This window comes from Glycine max, chromosome 13 (assembly GCF_000004515.6).
Source record: "Glycine max cultivar Williams 82 chromosome 13, Glycine_max_v4.0, whole genome shotgun sequence".
Taxonomy (NCBI): domain Eukaryota; kingdom Viridiplantae; phylum Streptophyta; class Magnoliopsida; order Fabales; family Fabaceae; genus Glycine; species Glycine max.
Genome location: NC_038249.2, coordinates 40,950,336 through 40,971,163, shown reverse-complemented (window position 1 = coordinate 40,971,163; position 20,828 = coordinate 40,950,336). Strand labels below are relative to the sequence as shown.

Sequence of the window (20,828 nt, the reverse complement as noted above, 5' to 3'; positions counted from 1 at the left end):
AATGAATAATGTATATTTTTCTTTTTATTTTTATTTAATATTTTTCTATATATTGTATATTATTTTATTTAATATTTTTCTATATTTTTATATTATTTTATTTAATATTTTTCTATATTTTTAATTTTTTACTATGTTAAGGATTATTATTTTTTTGTAAATTAAAAAATAATACAAAAGACTTAAATTTAAATAGAAATATTAAAATCTACACACATATTTATCTAACAAAAATATTAATGACCTCAATATTCAGGTCCATATTTTATGCTTAATTTTTTAAAGTGATAGTTACTAATCATATAGATAATGGAATAGATAAATCAATTTCAAATAGGTTTAAGAAATATTCGTTTGCACAAAACTGAAGGATATAATCATATTAATTATCTATACAAACAAGTCGATGAATAAATTATTTTTACTTTTTAATTTTATACTTATGTTTAATTTGTATTGTTTATTTTATATTAATGTATTGTGTTGATTTTATTTTAACAATTACTTTTATTACTAAATTATTTTTTGTTTTTAATATTAAAATAATTTATAAAATATAATTAATTAATACTACTGTACGAAATTGTTAATTTATTTAATGATAATGGTAAAAATTAATTAATATTTTTTAAAAAATAATATTATTTGGTAAATTCTAAATTAATATTATCTGTTAATATTGGTAACAAAATATTTTAATATTTTTATTTAAATTTAACTTTTTTATATTATTTTTTAATTTATAAAATAAATAATAATTCTTAATATTAGTAAAATAATATTAAATAAAACAATTTAAGAAAATACAAAAAAATATTGAATAAAACTAAAAAACAAAATATATTAATTCGTTAAATAATTATAATAAAAAGTTATTTCTAATTTTGAAGTCGGAAATAATTTATGACCTTAAAAAGTTTACAAATTGAAGTCGTAAATGAAAAAATATATACTCTTACAATTACAATTGTAAAGTCCATTTGAAAAAATAGATTGTAGTTATAAAGTATTTTACATCTTTAATGAAAAAATAATTCCTTATGACTTTAAAGTTGTGTTGAAAAAAAAAATTATCACTTCAATAGAAAAAATCGTAAAAAATTTTCACTTTAAAAGTCGTAAGGCTTATTCTTTTTTAGTATTAATTTAAATTTTATTTCATTAAATAATTTTGAAAATAAAAATGTCCCCTTTCCGTCCTTGCACCCTACTCCCAATTATAGCGACATTTCATTTTGAGATAATGCTCTGCATGTGCTCGTTAATAATTGAAGCCACGATTATCACGAGTTCTTATTTATATTATTAGTTTATTGAATTACCTCAATCAGTTCTGATTATTAAAATGAATTGGCTCAATCAGTTGTCACGCTTGAAGGAAGTCATAAGATATTTCAGTACTTTTTTAAAAAATACTATTAGAATGTCTTTTATAAATTTTTTAGGACAAATACATGTAGAATATTAATAAATTTATTTTTAAAAGATAAAAATTTTAACTTTCAAAAGTGAAAAAAATGTGATAAACTCGTCTATCTATATGTTAATTTTTGTTTGTCTGTTACCATTAATAAAAGAGTATATATGACATAAAGGATAAAAATGTCACAAAAATAATTATAATAGATTGAATCAAAATGTCAATAAATTTTCATTAGACTAATTTGTCAAACCTCACTTTGTTTCATTTAAAAATAAAATATAATATAATTTTCATTTTCTTTTTCTTTTCTTTTTTTTATCGTTGCAAGCATAATATTACACTTAAAAAAAATAAGGTAGTAAGCATAAATTAGAATAAACATAATAATAAACATAATATTGATTAATAATCATAATCTGACTATTATTCTGAAATTTTTATTATAACAATATTAAGTAGTGACAAAATCAAACCAAGTCTCATTTTTTTATAATGATTAACTTAATAGTTGTACATTTTTATTTGAGTATCATATTTTAGGTAAGGTATTATCACTTTAGAAATTTCAGAGTAATAGACAAATCATGCTTATTAATCAATATTATCATTATTATTATATTTGTTTTTTTGTTTTTTTAATAAATAAGAAAAATAAAAAAATTATATTTTATCCTTAAATGAAACAAAATTGGAATCCGATAAATTAATCCAATGAAAACTTATTTACACTTTAGTCTAACCTATTTAGTAGTCATATTGATGATTATTTTTGTGACATTTTTATCCTTTTGTGTCACGTAAGTTTTTTTATTAACAGTAACGAATAAAAGTTAATTAATGGATGGATTTGTTACATTTTTTTACTTTCAACAATTAAAATTTAAATTTTTATCTTTTGATGAAAAAATTATGCGTGCTTTATATATTCAGAAACAAAAAATGACTAATTATATTTTTTTTATTGTATTCATGAGGAGGGATCTGATTAGTTAAGTGAATTAGCTCAATCAGTTGTGCCACTTGGAGGAAGTTCTAGGATAATATATTTCAAACTTGTGGCTCCTCTCCAATTGTGCTGCCCATGCAGAAATTGTTTGTATTTACCATCCGCGTGTAATAGTTATAAAAAAGTTAGAATATAAAATTAATGTTAGTAATATTCTTTTTAACCTTCTCTTTTTAACATTTTTATTATTATTAATTAAAATTGATTGAAAATTATAAATTTTTGTTCAGTTTGGTTTTGCTTTAATTTTTTTTTTATCATAATGCGAACCAAACTAACATGATGTAGTTCATTTAATTCGGAGTGGGTTGCATTTTGGGTTTAGTAATAAAAAGACCAAAATGTTAAAAAAAATTAAAAAGAGAAAAACTCATGTACAAACAATTATTATAGAGTTAAGTTTTCTTAAAAAAAAAATATTAGCTATCTAAGTAGTAGCCAACAACTATAATATATTTTTCAATATGAATATGTTTTTCAAAAACAACAATTATAACATTCAATCATCTATAACAAAAAAAAAAAAAGAGTTGTATTGTAAAACTAAAAAACTAACATAACACTGTAAATTGTATGACAATACTTTTTATATATAATATGTCAATATAGCTAAAACTAAAACAAAAAATGTATTGTTTGGATCAATTGGTTTGATTTAGTTTCTATGAGTTTTAAATTATCTAACTAATAATAATATTTAACCTTATTTTTAAAATAGATTAGAAAGAAAATAAAATAATAAAGAAAAGTTTAAAATATCAATTAAAGATAAAATAAAAGGAAAAAATATTATATATATTTTTTTTCAATTTTTTCCTCGATAAAAAAACAAAATATACTATTATAATTCATGTGCGTTTATTTTTCCTTATTTTCTCTTTGTTAAAACATATTATTATAAATTTAAATAAATACAGTTTTAAAAATTACATTCCCTCTAATTTTTTAACCTCCGCACATGACTATTAACCTCGTAGTAATTTTCACTCAGGAACTTTTCGTCCATTTAAATATTTGCATACCTCGCCATCGAGGAAAAACTTGAAAAGTGAAACTGGACCCGCTGAACGCAAAACCAAATCAGTCCGTCGAAACACTCAAAACAAAGATCCAACGGTCCACGTCATCGATCCGCTCCTATCCCTTTTGACCAATCAAATCCCATCACAACAACCTTTATATACAACACACACTCTAACCGTATTAGATCACAACACAAGTATTCAAAATATCTCTATATATTCCCTCCATTTCTGAGAATGGCGAAGGCTGCGGAGAAGAAGCCAGCGGCTGAGAAGTCTCCGGCGGAGAAGAAGCCTAAGGCAGAGAAAAAGATTCCGAAGGAAGGCGGTGGCGAGAAGAAGAAGAAGAGGTCGAAGAAGAGCGTGGAGACCTACAAGATCTATATCTTCAAGGTGCTGAAGCAGGTACACCCTGACATCGGTATTTCTAGCAAGGCCATGGGGATCATGAACAGCTTCATCAACGACATCTTCGAGAAGCTCGCGCAGGAAGCGGCGCGTCTCGCCAGGTACAACAAGAAGCCTACTATTACCTCCAGGGAGATTCAGACCGCGGTCAGGTTGGTGCTGCCCGGGGAGCTTGCCAAGCACGCCGTTTCTGAAGGAACCAAAGCCGTTACCAAGTTCACTAGCTCTTAGAGTTAGGGTTTTTTTTTTTTTTTTTTTTTTCTGTAAAGCTAAGTCGTATAGCTAGTGGCTTCTTTTCGGATTCTATATGCCTATGAATTTGTGATTCTATTAGTCCCGATGAAAATTTATATTCAGAGTAATCGATGCTTCCCGACTTAGTCGATTTGACAAGTGAATAATACTCGCGTTGCAGGAATAGCATTAGCGACGTTCGTGTATGCGCAATAACACATTAACGAGTGATTTAAGCACTTGATTTTACTTTTTGGAAAGATATTGATAATTAAACTATCACAATGTAGTTATGGTGTTATTTACATTAGCGAAAGATATTAACAAACACATTATCGAAATACATAAGTTTTCAAATTGAAACAAGACATGCACTATATTGAACATTCTTATTTGTGTATGTCAAAAGCATAATGCTCAGAGGTCCATTTTATGTGATAAAAATATTGTAAAAGTTGAGTATTTCAATTACAGTTCTTGTCATCTGAAAGATACTTTGGTGCAATGCTAAGAACCCGACTAGACCAGAACACAGCCTTCCATCACCGTAACAGCCTTCCCACGCAAAAGCACTCTCTGGATCTTTTCATCAAGATGAATATTGAGAACTCCCCCTCTGGATGATGCCTGCACAAATGTAATCTACATGTTAGTATGACACTGACAAAGATAATCTTTAATGCCAATGATAGGAAGAGGAGTACCTGATAAGCATTCAAATCGAACTTCCCAAGCTTGTTGCTCCAATAAGATGCCAATGCACAATGTGCACTCCCACAAACAGGATCCTGAAAGGAAATGAGTTGTATTTAACATTACCTCACTAATTCTACTTTCATATATTGAAACCAAATACTAGATTCAACCTGCTTTCTGCAATATCCTTCGCATTCTTCTAAATTATCCACCAATGGACTATGTAAAATTTAGGTGGTAATACTGACATGTGCATTCAGTCAAAGTTTTTTTTTTTTTTTCTAATACAGTATAATTTAATATGGCCAGGTGCTTGCTTTAAGGGTATGTTTGACCCAACTTATTTTTTACTTAAAAAGTTACTTTTAAATTTAAGTTAGAAACTAGAGCATAAAAAATAGGTAAAAGTTGTTTGGTAATTTTTAATAATTATAAAATATATAAGTTGTTTGGTACTTTTAAATTTTTAAGTTAGAAACTAGAGCATAAAAAAATAGGTAAAACTAGAGTATATTCATAAAATAAAAGAAAAATATATAATGAAAAGGTATATATGAATTTAAATTGTGGAAAATTATTTTCTTTATATAATTACTTTAATAATTATAAAATAAATAAAATATTAAGATAAAAATATTTTAAAAAAATTATTTTACAAAGTCAAAATTACTTTAATTATTAGAATTTTATGTAAACGATGATATACAAATAATATATAATAGTAAAGAAATTTAAATATTAAATAAAAATAATCATGTGCTTAAGTTATTATATATTGTTTTTTTAGGGGAAGTTATTATATATTGTTATTCAATTTACTTAATACAAACCTAACTTCCAGTTGCAAGTATACTTTTTGTTTTTGACAGTGTTGTATACTCCTTACAGATAGGTAGAGTGTAGGATTTAACGAGGAAAAGAAAAAACAAAACAATGAACACAATTTTAGAATTTAAAAGCAAGTAATAAGTAGAAAATAGCCGGTGATGAGATTCGAAGTGGAACATGACAAAAAAGCTGTGTAAGCTGATGAGAAGCTCCTCCGAGAAGCTTTTTTAAAAGCTCTTTTTTTTTTTAAGATTTCTTATTAAAAAATAAACTCCTTATAATTTTAGAGCTTTTGTATATATAATGTTTGGCCTAGCTTCTACTTATAAGTTGAAAAAAAAAAGTCACAAAAATTAAAGCTGGGCAAAACACACTCTAACCCTAAGACTAGACCTCAGATCTATAGATTGTAGGACAATACAAAAGGAAAGAAGAGAAGTAGCATTTTTAAAGGGTTTATACAGCCTCCAAAATTGCATTAACACTGATGACCACAAAATCAAATTCTAAAGCATACCTTGCTTGTACCGTCTGTTTTTATTTGTTATATAAGAAAGGAGACATTTGCCAAGGCATTTGGAGGAACATTATAGAAAGAATTATCAGTCACTTACCTCATTGATTCCCAATTTTGGGCAGAAGAATCGACTATAGAAGTCAAATCCCGAGCCTGGAGGAGCAATCGCTGAAACAATTACCCCCCTTCCAGGACATCTAACTATTGCATCAAGTTTTGGCTGTAGTTCTGAGACAGCTTTTACAGATGTGAGTTCAACCTAGGAAAAATTGCAAGTTTCATAATGTTGAATGTGCACAAATTGCTCAAAACACATGTTATTTTACAGGTAAGATGCATAGATATATATTGTTCTAATTCCAAGAATCCATCAGATACGGAAGATGCATCCAAAGATAAGACTGATGAAAAATGGTCTTCACCATATAGCCTGCATCACTAGGTTATGTTGCTTCCAAGGTAATGACCAAGCTGTAACTGATGTGCACTAGACAATAATAGAAATGGAACAGGGCAGATATAGGACTTACAAGTAAGTCATCTCCAATTTGTGTCCTCTTTACATCAATTATGGATGCACCGTTCAATGCCTCAGAAAGTAGTGAAGTACTCTCATCAAAGCTGAATTCTGTAACAGGATCAACCGGAAAATCCAATTCAATATAAAATCCATCCTGAGCTTCACCGTTTTGTGAGTCTGAGGCACTGGTGATATGGATGGCTGGAATCTTTTTGGCAGTTAATACTCCAGATAGTGTCACAAATTCAATAACATCGGTATCCACCAAATCAGATGAAAATAGTGCGTGCGCAGCAGCTAATGTGGCATGACCACAAAGTTTAACCTGCACAAGGGGGTTCAAGAAAATGCTAGTGATTTAATAAGTCATGGACCTCAGAGATCCAATTTCATCTAAGTCAAGATTTTTAATGTTTGCAACACTAAACATATGCTAGTTGTTCGATAAAGGTCTAATAAGAGGTGGTACAATAGATCCAACAAGATAAACTACAAGGATAGATTCCGATACTCTCCTAGAATTTCAGTTTGAAACTAGTTCAAACCCAAAAGTTAGTTAAGTGTATAGAACCGAACATATGCTAATTGTTTGGTAATGACCTATTAACAAGTGGCCTAATAAGTCCAACAACAGCTAAAATAGACTTTGATATCATTTTGAAATTTGAGTTTTGAGCTAACTTAACTTCAGAAAGCTAACTCATGGGAAGCTTGCAAGACTAAACATATACTAGTTGTTCGATAATGGCCTAATAACAGGTAGAATAGACTCTCTGATATAATTTTAAAAAAAAAAAAAATAGGATAATAAAATAAGGATATCTTGTTATTTCGGGCATATGATATGATTGGTGAATCTAGGTATACATTTTACCTCAGCAACAGGAGTAAACCATCTGAGACGAAAACGGGGATTAGAGATTCCATGGAGCGAGTGGGTGATGCGTGATAAGTAACAAGTCTCAGAGATATTGAATTCAGCGGCTACTGCTTGCAGCCACTCCTCATCTCTCTCTTCCTCTAAGAAACACACAGATGCAGGGTTCCCCTTGAATGCTGACTCAGTAAACGCGTCCACCTGCTTTTCTAACTCAGATTCAGCGTATGCCAACACCACCTTAATTCATTCGTATGAAAAACATTAAGGAAGAATTATGTTCTCTCACAAACATACCACATAGTATTTCACGGGTTTCTTTGCCATTGACATACCAACAGATGTCTCGAGTCAAGCCGCCACCACCAACATCTTTCTCTGCCATTTATCACTTCATCAATAATGTACAATTTTAAACTATACTTTTTTTATCAGGTCACGTTATCCTACACTGTACCTGTACCTAATGATGGTCAAGATAAATTTATTGTGGATTTTTTTTTTTTTATGTTTCGATATCTGTTTTCAATCAGTTTTTCATTAACTAATTAATTTTAATTCTTTGAGAAAAGTAGCTATTTTATGAAATCACGTATTCTCATTCTTCCCACCAAATAATAATAATGATTTTCGTTTGTATATAGAAATAATTAAAAATTATATTTGCTTATTAAGTTGCAATTAGCATTCACACGTGTTTCTAGTTCTTTTTATGATTGAAGCAAAAACGAAATATATAATAATATTTTCTCTCTGTTTTAGAGAATAAATTCATAGAATATATACAATGTAAATAATTTTTTAAAAGAATCAGGATTTATATTCATAAAATATTTGTTTCATAAAATGCAGAAAGAAAAATATGAATAAAAATACAAAACGTAACAAAAAGAAAATTGCGGTGAACATGAATTTTCCTTGCGTGAGCAACATCATTAATTATTTTTAAAAGACCATTTTAGTTATTTATTTATTTTATGAATTTACAATCTAAAATAATTAGAACTGTAATTATTATTTTGGGGAGAAGAGAGAATACATTAAGCTGATTTCATAAAATAAATAAAAGAGAATCATAATTAATTAGTTAACGAAGAATTGATTGAAAATGAATATTTAATGACTCTAAATATGTGTAAAGTGGATATTTAATGATCTTTAACTTGTGCAAAATAAAAATCCAATTATTATTGACATGAATAAAATAAAAAATAGGCTCAAATATATTTTTTTATTCATAATATTTTTTTCTTTAGTTCATTATCTAAAAAATATTTTTTTTTATTTTACTACTTTATGTTTTCAAATTTTTGTTTGTTATCAATTAGTTTAAGTTCCTTAAGTGATAAGGTGACATTTTATTAATCTATCACGTTTTCACACTTTATTAGTTTGTCACACTTAATAAATTGAGATTAGCTACCAGTCTCAAAGGCAAAAGTTTGGAAACATTAGATAATAAAATTATTTTTTAAATAGTAAACTTAACTGATATATTATAGATATGAAAAATATGTTCAAACCAAAAAAATTATTATTCACAGTAAAAATTTTTCTGAATTGTTAATACAATTACTATTCAAATAAATTGGAACATTTTTTTTTCTAAATTAGAAAAAAAAAAGGTACTTTGTATTTGAGATTATCTCAACAGCGCTTATGAAGTACTACTACAGAAAAAGACACAACAAACATCTCATTCAAATTTAACCAAAAACTTATTACAACATTATGTTAATACGGCTTTCATTGGAAACAAAGAATATAGTAAGAGGAGAAAAAATAGACCTCAGCACACATTTCTTGGGAGAAAAAAAGGAAAAGTCTCTCCATAAACTTGATATTTTTTCTAATGATACAAAACATCAAATACACACCCCTTTCTTTTACTGGAAAATTAGGTATACTAAAATCATACAAACAAGCTAATTAACTAAACTTAGAGAATCTTGGATCTTCAACATTGTCTAAGACAGGCATCTAGACTGGCCCGTTGTAGAATCTGATGAACTCTACGACGGTGTTGTCCTATTACCGTCGTCGACTTTGGTGCAGTTTAAGACGGACCTGTCCAGTTGCTCGTCTTAGAATTCGAGGATGTTTACGACGGTTTGCAACAACCGTCGTTGAAATCGTCACTACTTTTCACTACGTCCGAGACAACGACAGTTGTTAACCAATGTAGAATACTGTTCATAACCGACGTAAAATGTTGCTTTTGTAGTAGTGCAAGAATTGTTCTTCTAAGAATCATAACTAGACTACAAGAGAATATCTTCATGATGGAGGATCAATTCTTCTGGAAGAATCCTTGAGAACTCAACCACTTGCACTCAAAAATTGATTTTCAAGTTTTGTGTGAACACTCTAAAGAAGTAGAAAAATAGAAATGTAAAATATAATGAGATCACTCAAATAAACTCAAGAACTTAAAATTTAGATCTACCACTAGAGTAACTAGTCCAAAAGTTCTTAAAACTCAAATATCACCAAGAAACTCATTCAAAAGTGGTTAAAAACTCAAATTGAGTTCTACCACTAAACAAAGATGTTCTTAGCAACCAAAACACAATTTGGATTAATTTCTCAACAAGTATATGTAAGGGAAGAAAATAAAAAAGTAAAATAAATTAAATTTCTCAATAAGTTGGATAAAAGTTTTTTTTATCTAGCTTTTTCAAAGTTGTGTACCTAGGTTGATTTTAACGTACTTATAAAATAATTTTGATTCATTTTGTTTCTATTTTCTTCTCTATGTACTTGTTGAAAATGAATCACGAAATTTCTTAAAAATTATTGACCAAAATAAAAATCGATGGAGTATTTTATTAAGATACATATGGTAGATAGTAATGGTGGTGTTTAATTCATCGTAGATCTAAAATATACAAAAGACAGTAAATGTGACAAAACGACATAGTCCAGTATTTTTATTGTTTTTTGGACATACTACTATGCACCACAATCTTGAGACATAACGCATCAGTCTCTCAATCAATCAACATAAATCTCTAACAATTTAGCCAATAATATAAATACAATATTCTTCATCTAATTATTTCAATAAGCTTGCTACAACTACAGTATATAGGTAATTGTTGCAGGAACAATTGAATATTGGATTCAAAGATCTCTCTCCTAGGTTCAGTCAAATTCTATTTCACTTATAAGCTTCAAGTTATTGAGTTTTTCTACTTGTCTGAGACTATTGGATGCTCCGGAAAACATCTAATGAACGGTGCATAATAACCACTTTTAAAAGCAATGGACTCGATAACCAAGAGGCTCGTGAGTCACGATAGCTAGCTAGCAAGCTTAATGAATATGGACAGCCAAAAATCAATAGCCTCCAGGGGCGAATTAAAAATTATCGGGTTTGAGGGTAATGACCATCACCAGATGCACGTGCACCGCATTATCCTCAAATAGTTACTACTTCCTTCTCATATTTTTTCTTAATATGAGTACAATTAAGGTATTAAATGAAGGTATTTTAATCTAACTATACCAATTTTTAGTTTTATTAAATATTCCTTAAGTGCAATAATCTTAAACTAGTTATAAAAAGGGGATAGTACTATTTTAATCGTTCAATTCACTTTCTATTATATCTACAGATTAATATTGAACTGCCAATAAACGGGCAAAACTCCGCCATCGAATTTCGCACACGATCGTTCATACCCGCTAAATTCTGAAGTATTACCCATCTTTTTGCTTTGTTCATGACATGGACATATGTATGAAGCAAGGGTGGTTCCCTGTATATAAAGAACTCCCGATAATCATGTCAGTGTACTTTAACCCGATTAAGAACTAAAAATTAAAAATCTAAAATGTGTTCAAAGAAGCAAATAATGCACAACTATAATTAAATCAAATACGTATATCTCTCACTTGAGTAAGTCGTAAAGCAACCGCGAGAATTTGCACTAATGATACCGAGAAATACATTGATTAAACGATAAATAATGCAAGGAAAAGGAAAATCGCTACACTATAACCAGGAGGTTAAAAACAATTTGGCCAATAATAAATGAATTATAACATTAACCAAAATTTTGGCTAGTTTCACAAAATCCCCTTGTCCTAGCTTTTGCTCTATTTTCAACTCTATCCCCCTTTTCATTCCTTTGCTAAGAAAACAAATAACAGCTAGAGGTGGTTGTCAGTTTTTCTGTACACCAATAAAAGCCAGATCCCTGTACAATACTAAACCGCCTGTGCTCTGCAACCCATCAAAACAACCAAGAAAATAGTCTATTGCATAAGGGGCCTACAAAAAAACTTTACACAAACTCCAGCTAGAAAGTAGCTCAGAGTGTTTCAGGAACAGGCTTCTGTAACACTGAGGTCCCTTGAAATATCATCATGCGATAAAATTTCTTATATTTGTTTATCTGTAACGAGGACAGCAGTTAGTCTAATATAATGAAAAGTAGCAAACAATGAAAATCTAAACCAAAGAACAAATGAAGTTGATACACACCTCATCTTGGGGTAGCTTTGTAAACCCAAATTTACCAGTCCATATTGACTCAGCTTCATCGGCAGCTGGTAGGACAAGGTTTTTCACATTTAAAGATCCAAGTAGCGTCTCAATACAAGAAAACAGGCACTGAAAATAACCCTGAAAAGAATATAGTTTTCAGTTAGAATATTTCACAAAATCTTTATTTAAATAATTAATCGAAAACACTTGGGAGAGTACGGTATATAATCATTCAAGTAGGGGAAAAAAAATAACCTGTCCTTGATGATCAGCAGTTGTCGCAACCAATGGAAGCTCAGCTATTTCTGACCCAAAGACACGAAATACTCCAGCAGACACGATATCCCCACTGCAAAACAATAAAGTATACAAAATCAGGTAATCCTTCCAACCAAATTTGCACCTCTATAAATAAATCATTCCACCTTCTTACTTACTTGACAGTAAGAACTGCACAGTATATTCCACTAAAATCCTGACCACGAATGTTCCTTCTGTGGAAATGAAACCAACAAGTAGGAAGATTCTAATGAAACCACACGCATACATATAACACTACAGAGAAAAATAAACCATGCTTACCCAAACAACATGGTTGGAATGAAATCACGGCCAGATGTTGAATCAACTATAGGATCAAACCTCTCCTGGAAAACAAAAAAAATTCTAATACTGATTAGAAGTGCACATCCATCAAGCTTAAAATAAACGTCGTCTTCAAAATCCAAATATTAACTATCTCAAAATTTCATAACTAAAGACAGTAACTGATTCAAATCAAAGACTAGATAAAGCAGGAACACTTGCATACTCACATGGAAAATGGCAACAGCTTTTGAAAGCAATTTCCTAGTTTCAACAGAATCATCAGAATCAGAATCTAATTTCCAGTTCATAACCCTCCATTTAACATCTAGACCAGCTCCAATTTCTAAACTTTTTTCTTCATGCTTCTTTTTAATCAAACTTAGAAGGGGATCTGGGACATCCTTCTCCTTAGAAGCCACCAGATCTGTCAGAGCAGTATGAATATGACTGCAATTTCCACTACAGAACCAATTTCCTTCAGGCAATTTCTGTAAAACAATCTCCGTCAGAAAATCATTACACCAAGGACAAACTAAGTTTCAACAAGGGGAAAAAAGAAAAGAAGAAACTATGGTACCTCTAGGTTCTCCATGTTATGCTCCTTCAAACATCCAACATGATATTCTTTCTCACACTGCAAGGACATAAAAATCAGAGATTCAAACATATTATGATATCAATAAAAGCTACTAACTAGTAAGGGCTTGGCTATCTAAAATTCTGATAAAGCAGTACCTGATCACAAATAATTACTGTCCGAGGACCAAAGCTTTTGCTGAAATTGGGGCGACTGTACATTACATCAAAACATCAAGAAGGTAAAATTAGCTGGCATCTTATACTGCTTGAATAGAAACTTGTCATTATAGAAGTAGCACAAGATTCAATCCAAAAGAAGCATCTCAAATTCCATGCATCAAACCATAGAGCCATGTCTAATAACATCAAGTTTTACATTGGCTGCCGAAGGCATCACACAACCCCAAGGTCACAAATCCCATGGCCAGAGGAACTCAACTTTATACATAATATACCTTGAATCATCATACAGCTTGTCTGACTTGACAATATATAAATAGCACAGAATTACCTGCATAAGGCACATCCACCATGGTCAACTTCTACAGTTTTGACAACACGAATGCATCTTTTGTTCATCAGTTCCAAAATATCAGGGCCTGCAATCCTTCCAGCAGCCGCCAGAGCATTCACCTCATGTTGCCCATGCCTGTCTTTCTGGAAAACATTCTGGCAATACTTACAATACCAACTACCACTAGGAATGCATGGTAAAGGGACACAATCTGAAATTGTAAAATGAGACAGTTGGAACATTGACTATAAACACCAGCATCAAGTTCAAAATGCAGAGGAAAATAATTACTTTTACATGAAGCACAACATAACCAAGAATTAAATTCCACAAACAATTTCATGAAAGATTCAAACTCAATCACCATAAATCCCAGACTGTTAGAAGACTTGCAGTTAGAAAGGTAATAAACTTTTTTTGGTACATTTTAGGAGGGAGAGGGGATTGCCCAATTCCATAGCCAGGGGAGTGCCCTGCCACAAGGACTAGCAGGGTTTCAAGATCTTACAGAAGACTTATCAATGAAGGATAACCATAAAAAACCAAACCCAAAATTATTTATCTCCATTGTTTAATAGTGCAAATTAGTCCATAAAGCAGTTCTCAACCATTTGCCTATGTCTTTTCTATATCAACCTGCTTGTTTTATGTTCTGATCACCCAACATAATGCTTGGCATAACTTGGAAGTTCTTTAGTTATTTTAATGTAGCTGCTAACTTTTCTACACTTTAAGCTATTAAGAATAGCATGAAATAAAACAATCAAACAAGAAACAAAGTATAACCAAGAAACCAATGAAATTCATAAGGAAAATAAATAATCAATGTTGGAGACTCGAGACCACTAAGAGACACATCATATGTACAACATGTCATTAAACTTGCTTTGAATTACTCTATGGCCTCAGCTATAAGAAATTCTATAGAGATCTACAATCTTGAAAGATGATTTGTTCACTTCATGCAACTTAACACTAGTAAGTTATATGCCACAATTTGAAGAAAGGCTAAAGTTAACATGTGTTAATCCAGAACAGATTTATACAAAAAAAAAAAAAAAAAGCAAACAACATTTCACCTATGTGAAAAGCTCTAGGGCATCCATCACAACACAAAAGATCCCCTCCATCTTCGCATATGATGCAGAGATCATCATTGTCATTGTTGGAAAACCTCCGATGATCTTTTGATAAAGAGATGGACAACTCATGGAGTGAGATTCCATTAGATGTGTATATGTGCAGGTAACTGCAATACAATAACTCAATATTAAACAAGAAAATATGATTGATGGTCAATTGTACAAAACACTATCCTTCAAATCATAAATTAACGGCAAACTCATGCAGCCCTAAGAAATTGGAAAAACAAAAGAAAAAAAAAAAAGTGGTCTAGTTTAATTTTAAATATTTTTCCTCTCAAATACGTTATCTTTAGATTTAAAATTTAATTATATTTTTCATATTGTACCAGATCTTGAAAATATAAATAGAATGCAAAAGTAAAAAATAAATAGGCAAAGCTTGTGATGAGCAATTTAATGCAAAATCTAGATAGACAACGAAGGTACACCCTGTAATTGCATTTAATAATAAGATAAACTCATGTGAAGAGCATGAAAAAAAACTCATGACAAGCAATTTAATGCAATTCTAGATAGACAGTGCAAGTAAACCCAACATCAAATAACAAATTAAACAATAACTCACGGCTTGCGTCGAGATGCCCAGCCAGCATGAGCTTCAAACTGAGAGGCACTGACCTGCTCATTGCAGCAGGTACAAAAAATTCCACATCCCTTTTTGTAACCAACCAACAGTTTCTGACCACAACCACAAAACAAAAATACAATCAAGAAAGGCAAAAGTCATAAATAATAGGAAAAACATAACCCATTTCAATCAAAGCAACCTGCCCATGAGCATAGTAGGCTAGTTCAGTTCCATCTGGCAAAACATCTGCTTCAAATACCAACTTATGCAAGCGCAAATCCCTTTAAAAAAATCAAAAATAAATGGACAAGAATTAAATCCCTGATAAGACTAAAGCATGACATGTTAAAGCATGTAAAAATATTCATTTCCAAATTCTAAGTCAAGCAAATGTTTAAGATAAGTGCTTTACAAACACACTTACTTCCTAGTTAGTCTTCCCTGACTCTTACCACGAGATGCACTGTGCTTCATCCCATTGCTAAACGATTTTGGCTGCACCCCAGTGTCTAATGAATTTGGCTGCACCTCATTGTCTAAAGAATTTGGCGGCACCTCATTGTCTAATGAATTTGGCTGTACTTCATTGTCTAATGATTTTTGAATCACAACTGGTTCTGGTGATCTGAGATAGATGGAATGTGCATCCATTAAATAATCATATGCAATAAATTCAGAAAACTTTTATAATATCACTATCACACCACATGTACTATATGTTTACTCAAATAAAAACATGCAATGGGTTGTTCATTTGTAGTTTGGAGCAAAAGTGAAAGAGACATTAAGCAAATTAACTTGCCATCCTATACTATAATAGGCTGATCATTTTTAGCATGGTATAAACAGGAAGTGTAAAACGGTTGACAACTATTACAATTTACAATATTTCACATCAATTTTAATGAAGGAAATGTTCCCAAACTTATCCTAATTTCTTATTTTTTTTATTTTTGATAACGTACAGTTAAGTAGTCATTATGTTTAACAAATAAAACGATACCTGGGTTGAACTGGTTGTGAAATTACTTTGCGGCTAGCCATGGCTGTTTGAGGGGGGCTTGCTAAGCACAAATCACATACAAGCTTTGACACGCCCTTGCATGCTCCTAAAATGAACACTAAAATTCATCAATATTACTTGTTTCATGGCCTGAAAATAAGTATGCAAAGCTGCGAACACATTGGGGGAATCAAGGGTGGGAAATCAAACATATGCATTTCAAACCTCTGCAGTTCAAACAGATGGAAGATTTCTTCATTGTGAAGTCACCAAGGAGCTTTTGGACGGCTTCATCCATGGACTCCAATGGAAAATCGCAGCAGCAGCAGGCATTCATGACATCACGGAGAGTTTTTCCACAATTCCCATCATGGATGTAAATATACTCAGGGGGCCGCTTGTTTGCACTGCCAGCATGCAGCTCAAACACAGTGGGCGTGACAACCTATTTTCACCGAAAATCAAATAAAAAGAAAAGTGCATTACAACGCATAATCTGTCAGACACTAAAAACTAACTCAAAAAGAAAAAAGAACCTATTTTCATCTTACTCACCTCAACCCCATTACAAATCTTACAAAAGCACAAAACACCGGAGTCTTGAATCACTCCTTGAAGCCCCTTTTCTCCGGCTTTCCAACGTGTCTACAAACAAAATCCTCAAACACATCAAACTCATATTTCAAGCAGAAAATCCCTAATTCCCTAATATTAACACTCAAAATCCATGATTGTTATTAAAAGAACCAAACAATACCTTCGCTCCCTTCATGTACATCACTGGCAGCCCCTCAAGAATCCCTGTTGCCAGAAGATCCTTCAACTTGGAAGGAAACTTCTTCAACCTAGAATTCGAAAATTTTGCCGAACTAGGAGGAGTCATTAACAACGAAGCCTCAGCTGAGGCTTCAGTTTCCCCCTTAACACCATCATCATCAATTCCAGCCACACCAACATGTTCCACATCATTTGTTTCCTCAGATTTTACCTTCAATGCCGACCGCGTAAACCTTCTCTCAGACTGAGGCATCTCCAACCGCTTCTTCATTCTCCTCTTCTTCTTATTCCCCTCATCACCATCATCATTAACCAAAGCTAGGGCTACCCCATTAGAATCTTTCTCCTCCGAAACACCACCTTTCTCCGGTTCCTCTTCACAAAGGGGTTGTTCTGCCATCTCATCCGAAACACCCTTCTCCGATTCCTCTTCACAAAGGGGTTGTTCTGCCATCTCATCCGAAACACCCTTCTCCGATTCCTCTTTACAAAGGGGTTGTTCTGCCATCTCATCCACAACCTCTTCCTTCAATGTCTCAGCCACGATAGGCTCCTCTCCCTTCAACGTCTCGGCCACAACAGCTTCCTCTTCATTGATAACATCATCCAACACCTTCGGTTCCTCTTCGCTGATAACAGGTTCAGGTTTAGGTTCCAACATCTTCGGTTCCTCTTCACAAACCTGCATTGCCGCGGATTCTGATTCTCCCACGTGATTATTATCATCGCTCTGAAGATCCACCACGTCGCTCTTAACCTCTTCCTCGCTCATAGCATCCTCCGAGGTTTTCGGCTCCTCGGACTTCCTCGACCTTTTCCGGGCCGAGGCAGGCTGAACCGGAGCCTCGACCCGGTTCTTGCTGGCACGCGTTCGGCCCAGAGAACCGCCGCATATCTCAGATTGGGCCTTCATGGCGAATGCGAACTCTCTCTTGAGACCCGTACGAACCCTAGAAAGCACCACGAACTCGTCGGAATCGGCGCCCTTGGCCATTGAATGAACCTATTGATGAGACAAAAAATCACGATAACAACGAAATCAATTACGGAAGATTCGAGAAATTGCGAGGATTGCACATGCGCGTGGGGGAGGATTGTTGTTGGGTTTGAAAGGGGAAAGAAAGTTAGGGTTTGGAAAAAAGGGAAAGAAGAAATAGTGAATGATTTGATTTGAGATTTGGGGTCGTAAAATAAAAGACAGGTTGGGTTTGGTTGAAGAAGGGCTGAAAGAGATCTTAATGCCAAAACTAACCCTGCGATGGGGATGCGTTTTCTCTTCCAGATTTTGATTTTCCATTTCGCCTTGTGTTTCGTGATTTTCTTGTTTCTGCTTTCTTATTTATACGCCCCATAATAATTAACAATAACAATTAAATATACTAGGCTAATGCTTAAAACTTTTGTTTGACCATCTCATGCACTATGTTTCACGATTTTAATGGACACATAATATATCGATTTAATGGTGAAAATAGAGATAAATTTGTTAAAATCTTTTAAAATAAAATTGTATTTTGATAGAAAAAATGTTATTAATTATATTATCTTCTTGGAGATATTCTTCTCTTCTTCTTCTTTTTTCAACTTGTATGTTGAATTGATTTAGCTATCTTACTTCTCTCACCCACGTTTTGTGAGAATAAATCATCTCTTCTTCTTCTTTTTACCTCAAGAATAAATTATCTCTTATTTCTTGGAAATAATGATTTTTTATTATTCTTCTCTGTTTAAATTTCATTTTTTTACTTTCATCACTAACTCTGAAATAGCAATAACTACAATTATTATTGAATATTTATTTTTTTTTTCAGATTTTCAACTTATCTCCTAATTTTAATTTATTCATGTTTTCCTTTATTCTTTCATCTCTCCAAATTTAAATTAATTTGCCCCTCTCATGTTTGATTTCATGGGGATTTTTTTCTAATTTTCTTAGATAAATTATGTTTATCTCCCTCATTTATCCTTAACTCTTCTACCTTGCATACAGGTTTAATTTATTTTATCTATTATCTAATTTAAATTTCTCTATCTTTCACATGTTTTAAACCATCTCTTTACTCTCATCTTCAATCTATGATGAAAAAATATTTATTATTTGTTGGAGATAATAATTTATTATTATATTTTCACTTATCATATGAGGATAATTATTGTTTCTTTATTTAAATTTATCACACTTTATTGTCATCATTAATTGGAATCACAAGAATTACAATTCTCATTGAATTTAAATGGTTTTAATTTATAATATTTATATTTAGTGTTTTTTAAATCAAATTGTTAAAATTTTATCAAGGATTTTGATATACATTTACTTTAATTAATGTTATGAATTTGGTCTATTTTTTATTCACTTACCATGAACTATGTTTTATTGGTAATTCATTATGTTTATTTAACCATAAATATTAATACTTTTATAAATTATTAATTATTACATTGATTCCAATTATACTTTTATGGTGTGTATGAGCCTATGCGCGCTTATGCATGCGTGTGCGCACGGGATAATGTTTGTGTGCCAACGCCTATATATATACATATATAAAGTTATTAATAAAAATATGTTTTTACAATATTTATTTAATTTACCCTAAATATATGTTTTTACAATGTTTTATTTAATTTACCCTTCCATCTATGTGATGAATGACCTTATCTAAAAAAAACATAACTCATTAAATTTTGATATGCAACAATTTTTATTCTGACAATTACACATTTTTCCATTCTATTATATATATTTTAATATTGGGTTTGTTGATAAATGTGTTTTTTTAAGATTCAAACGTGGATACACTTTTATAAGTTTATTCATCCAAAGAAAACAAATTGGGCACAGCCCACACTAAATAACATGTGGCGTTAAAAATGTTCAAAGGTTGAGATCTAATTAATTTTTAAAAATAAAGCGAAAAATTCTATCCCTCTCCTAACTAAGCCCATCTCTTTCTCTCTCATTGTTATGAGACTGAGTTTGTTAACACCACTAGCTCCCTAGATATTAATATAGTACCAAACTTCTAATTTGTGTTGATATTGAGTCACTGGCATTTCTATTTCTCATGTAAATCTTAGTACGAAACTTATCTGTTGAATGTTGGGTAGTTCTCATTTTAGTATGATTTTTCAGCACACAATAAGTTTTTTTTTTTTTGTGAATAAAGTTTTTATTAATTTGAACACTCGAGTTCAAATTTTCATATAGAAAACTTTTTGTTGTTGAAAATTCATATAAAAACCAATGTTAATTGTTAGCTAGTGATTTGGAGGGGTTTAGAGAGCTTGAGCAACTCATTTTTTAATATATATATATATATATATATATATATATAGTTTTTGTTTTTGTTACATGTAGTTTCTTGAAATAAAGGTCCATGACCACCCATGGGTTCCAATGATAAGCATCTCACAAGGACACTTATAATAATAAGAAAAAAGAAAAGTGGGTGGTCATGAACTAACAAAATATCATTATTTTTTGTTTTATCTCAAAAACTACGGTGTTTCTCAGTCCATTAAGTTAAAAAATAATCTCATTTATAATATATGATTGTCATTGATCTAAGAAAATACATTTTTGTTGACAAAATTCATAATAGAAAACTTTATGTTGTGTACGAAAGGG

The 20,828-nt window shown here is 31.2% G+C and overlaps 3 protein-coding genes across 3 annotated transcripts; 1 reads left to right on the top strand and 2 right to left on the bottom strand.

Moving 5' to 3' along the window:
- Positions 1 to 3,627: 3,627 nt before the first annotated feature.
- LOC100793796 (probable histone H2B.3) lies at positions 3,628 to 4,353 on the top strand. The gene has a single exon (XM_003543395.5). The coding sequence runs from the start codon at positions 3,689 to 3,691 to the stop codon at positions 4,088 to 4,090; it is 402 nt and encodes a 133-aa protein (XP_003543443.1). The 5' UTR covers positions 3,628 to 3,688; the 3' UTR covers positions 4,091 to 4,353.
- An 89-nt stretch (positions 4,354 to 4,442) lies between these two features.
- Positions 4,443 to 8,021, bottom strand: LOC100526946 (uncharacterized isomerase BH0283). Its single transcript, XM_003543394.5, has 6 exons — positions 7,829 to 8,021; positions 7,529 to 7,732; positions 6,665 to 6,979; positions 6,232 to 6,393; positions 4,798 to 4,881; positions 4,443 to 4,720 (listed from the first exon to the last, which is right to left on the bottom strand). The coding sequence occupies exons 1-6, from the start codon at positions 7,862 to 7,864 to the stop codon at positions 4,613 to 4,615; spliced, it is 909 nt and encodes a 302-aa protein (XP_003543442.1). The 5' UTR covers positions 7,865 to 8,021; the 3' UTR covers positions 4,443 to 4,612.
- A 3,531-nt stretch (positions 8,022 to 11,552) lies between these two features.
- Positions 11,553 to 18,513, bottom strand: LOC100804381 (uncharacterized). Its single transcript, XM_006594894.4, has 17 exons — positions 17,178 to 18,513; positions 16,976 to 17,065; positions 16,646 to 16,865; positions 16,421 to 16,526; positions 15,842 to 16,042; positions 15,617 to 15,698; positions 15,415 to 15,527; positions 14,784 to 14,953; positions 13,702 to 13,915; positions 13,347 to 13,401; positions 13,189 to 13,245; positions 12,839 to 13,099; positions 12,606 to 12,670; positions 12,461 to 12,517; positions 12,279 to 12,372; positions 12,021 to 12,161; positions 11,553 to 11,931 (listed from the first exon to the last, which is right to left on the bottom strand). The coding sequence occupies exons 1-17, from the start codon at positions 18,189 to 18,191 to the stop codon at positions 11,848 to 11,850; spliced, it is 3,024 nt and encodes a 1,007-aa protein (XP_006594957.1). The 5' UTR covers positions 18,192 to 18,513; the 3' UTR covers positions 11,553 to 11,847.
- Between the last annotated feature and the right edge of the window lie 2,315 nt (positions 18,514 to 20,828).

Excerpts from the sequence above, each read along its gene's own strand:
- LOC100793796 (XM_003543395.5), top strand. The coding sequence starts at position 3,689 with ATGGCGAAGGCTGCGGAGAAGAAGCCAGCGGCTGAGAAGTCTCCGGCG.
- LOC100526946 (XM_003543394.5), bottom strand. The coding sequence starts at position 7,864 with ATGTCAATGGCAAAGAAACCCGTGAAATACTATGTG. Across the intron at positions 6,980-7,528 it reads GGTTTACTCCTGTTGCTGAG|GTTAAACTTTGTGGTCATGC; the intron begins GTAAAATGTATA and ends CCCCTTGTGCAG. Across the intron at positions 6,394-6,664 it reads AAATTGGAGATGACTTACTT|GTTGAACTCACATCTGTAAA; the intron begins GTAAGTCCTATA and ends AATTTTTCCTAG.
- LOC100804381 (XM_006594894.4), bottom strand. The coding sequence starts at position 18,191 with ATGGCCAAGGGCGCCGATTCCGACGAGTTCGTGGTGCTTTCTAGGGTT. Across the intron at positions 17,066-17,177 it reads TGTACATGAAGGGAGCGAAG|ACACGTTGGAAAGCCGGAGA; the intron begins GTATTGTTTGGT and ends TTTTGTTTGTAG. Across the intron at positions 12,162-12,278 it reads CTGCTGATCATCAAGGACAG|GGTTATTTTCAGTGCCTGTT; the intron begins GTTATTTTTTTT and ends TATTCTTTTCAG.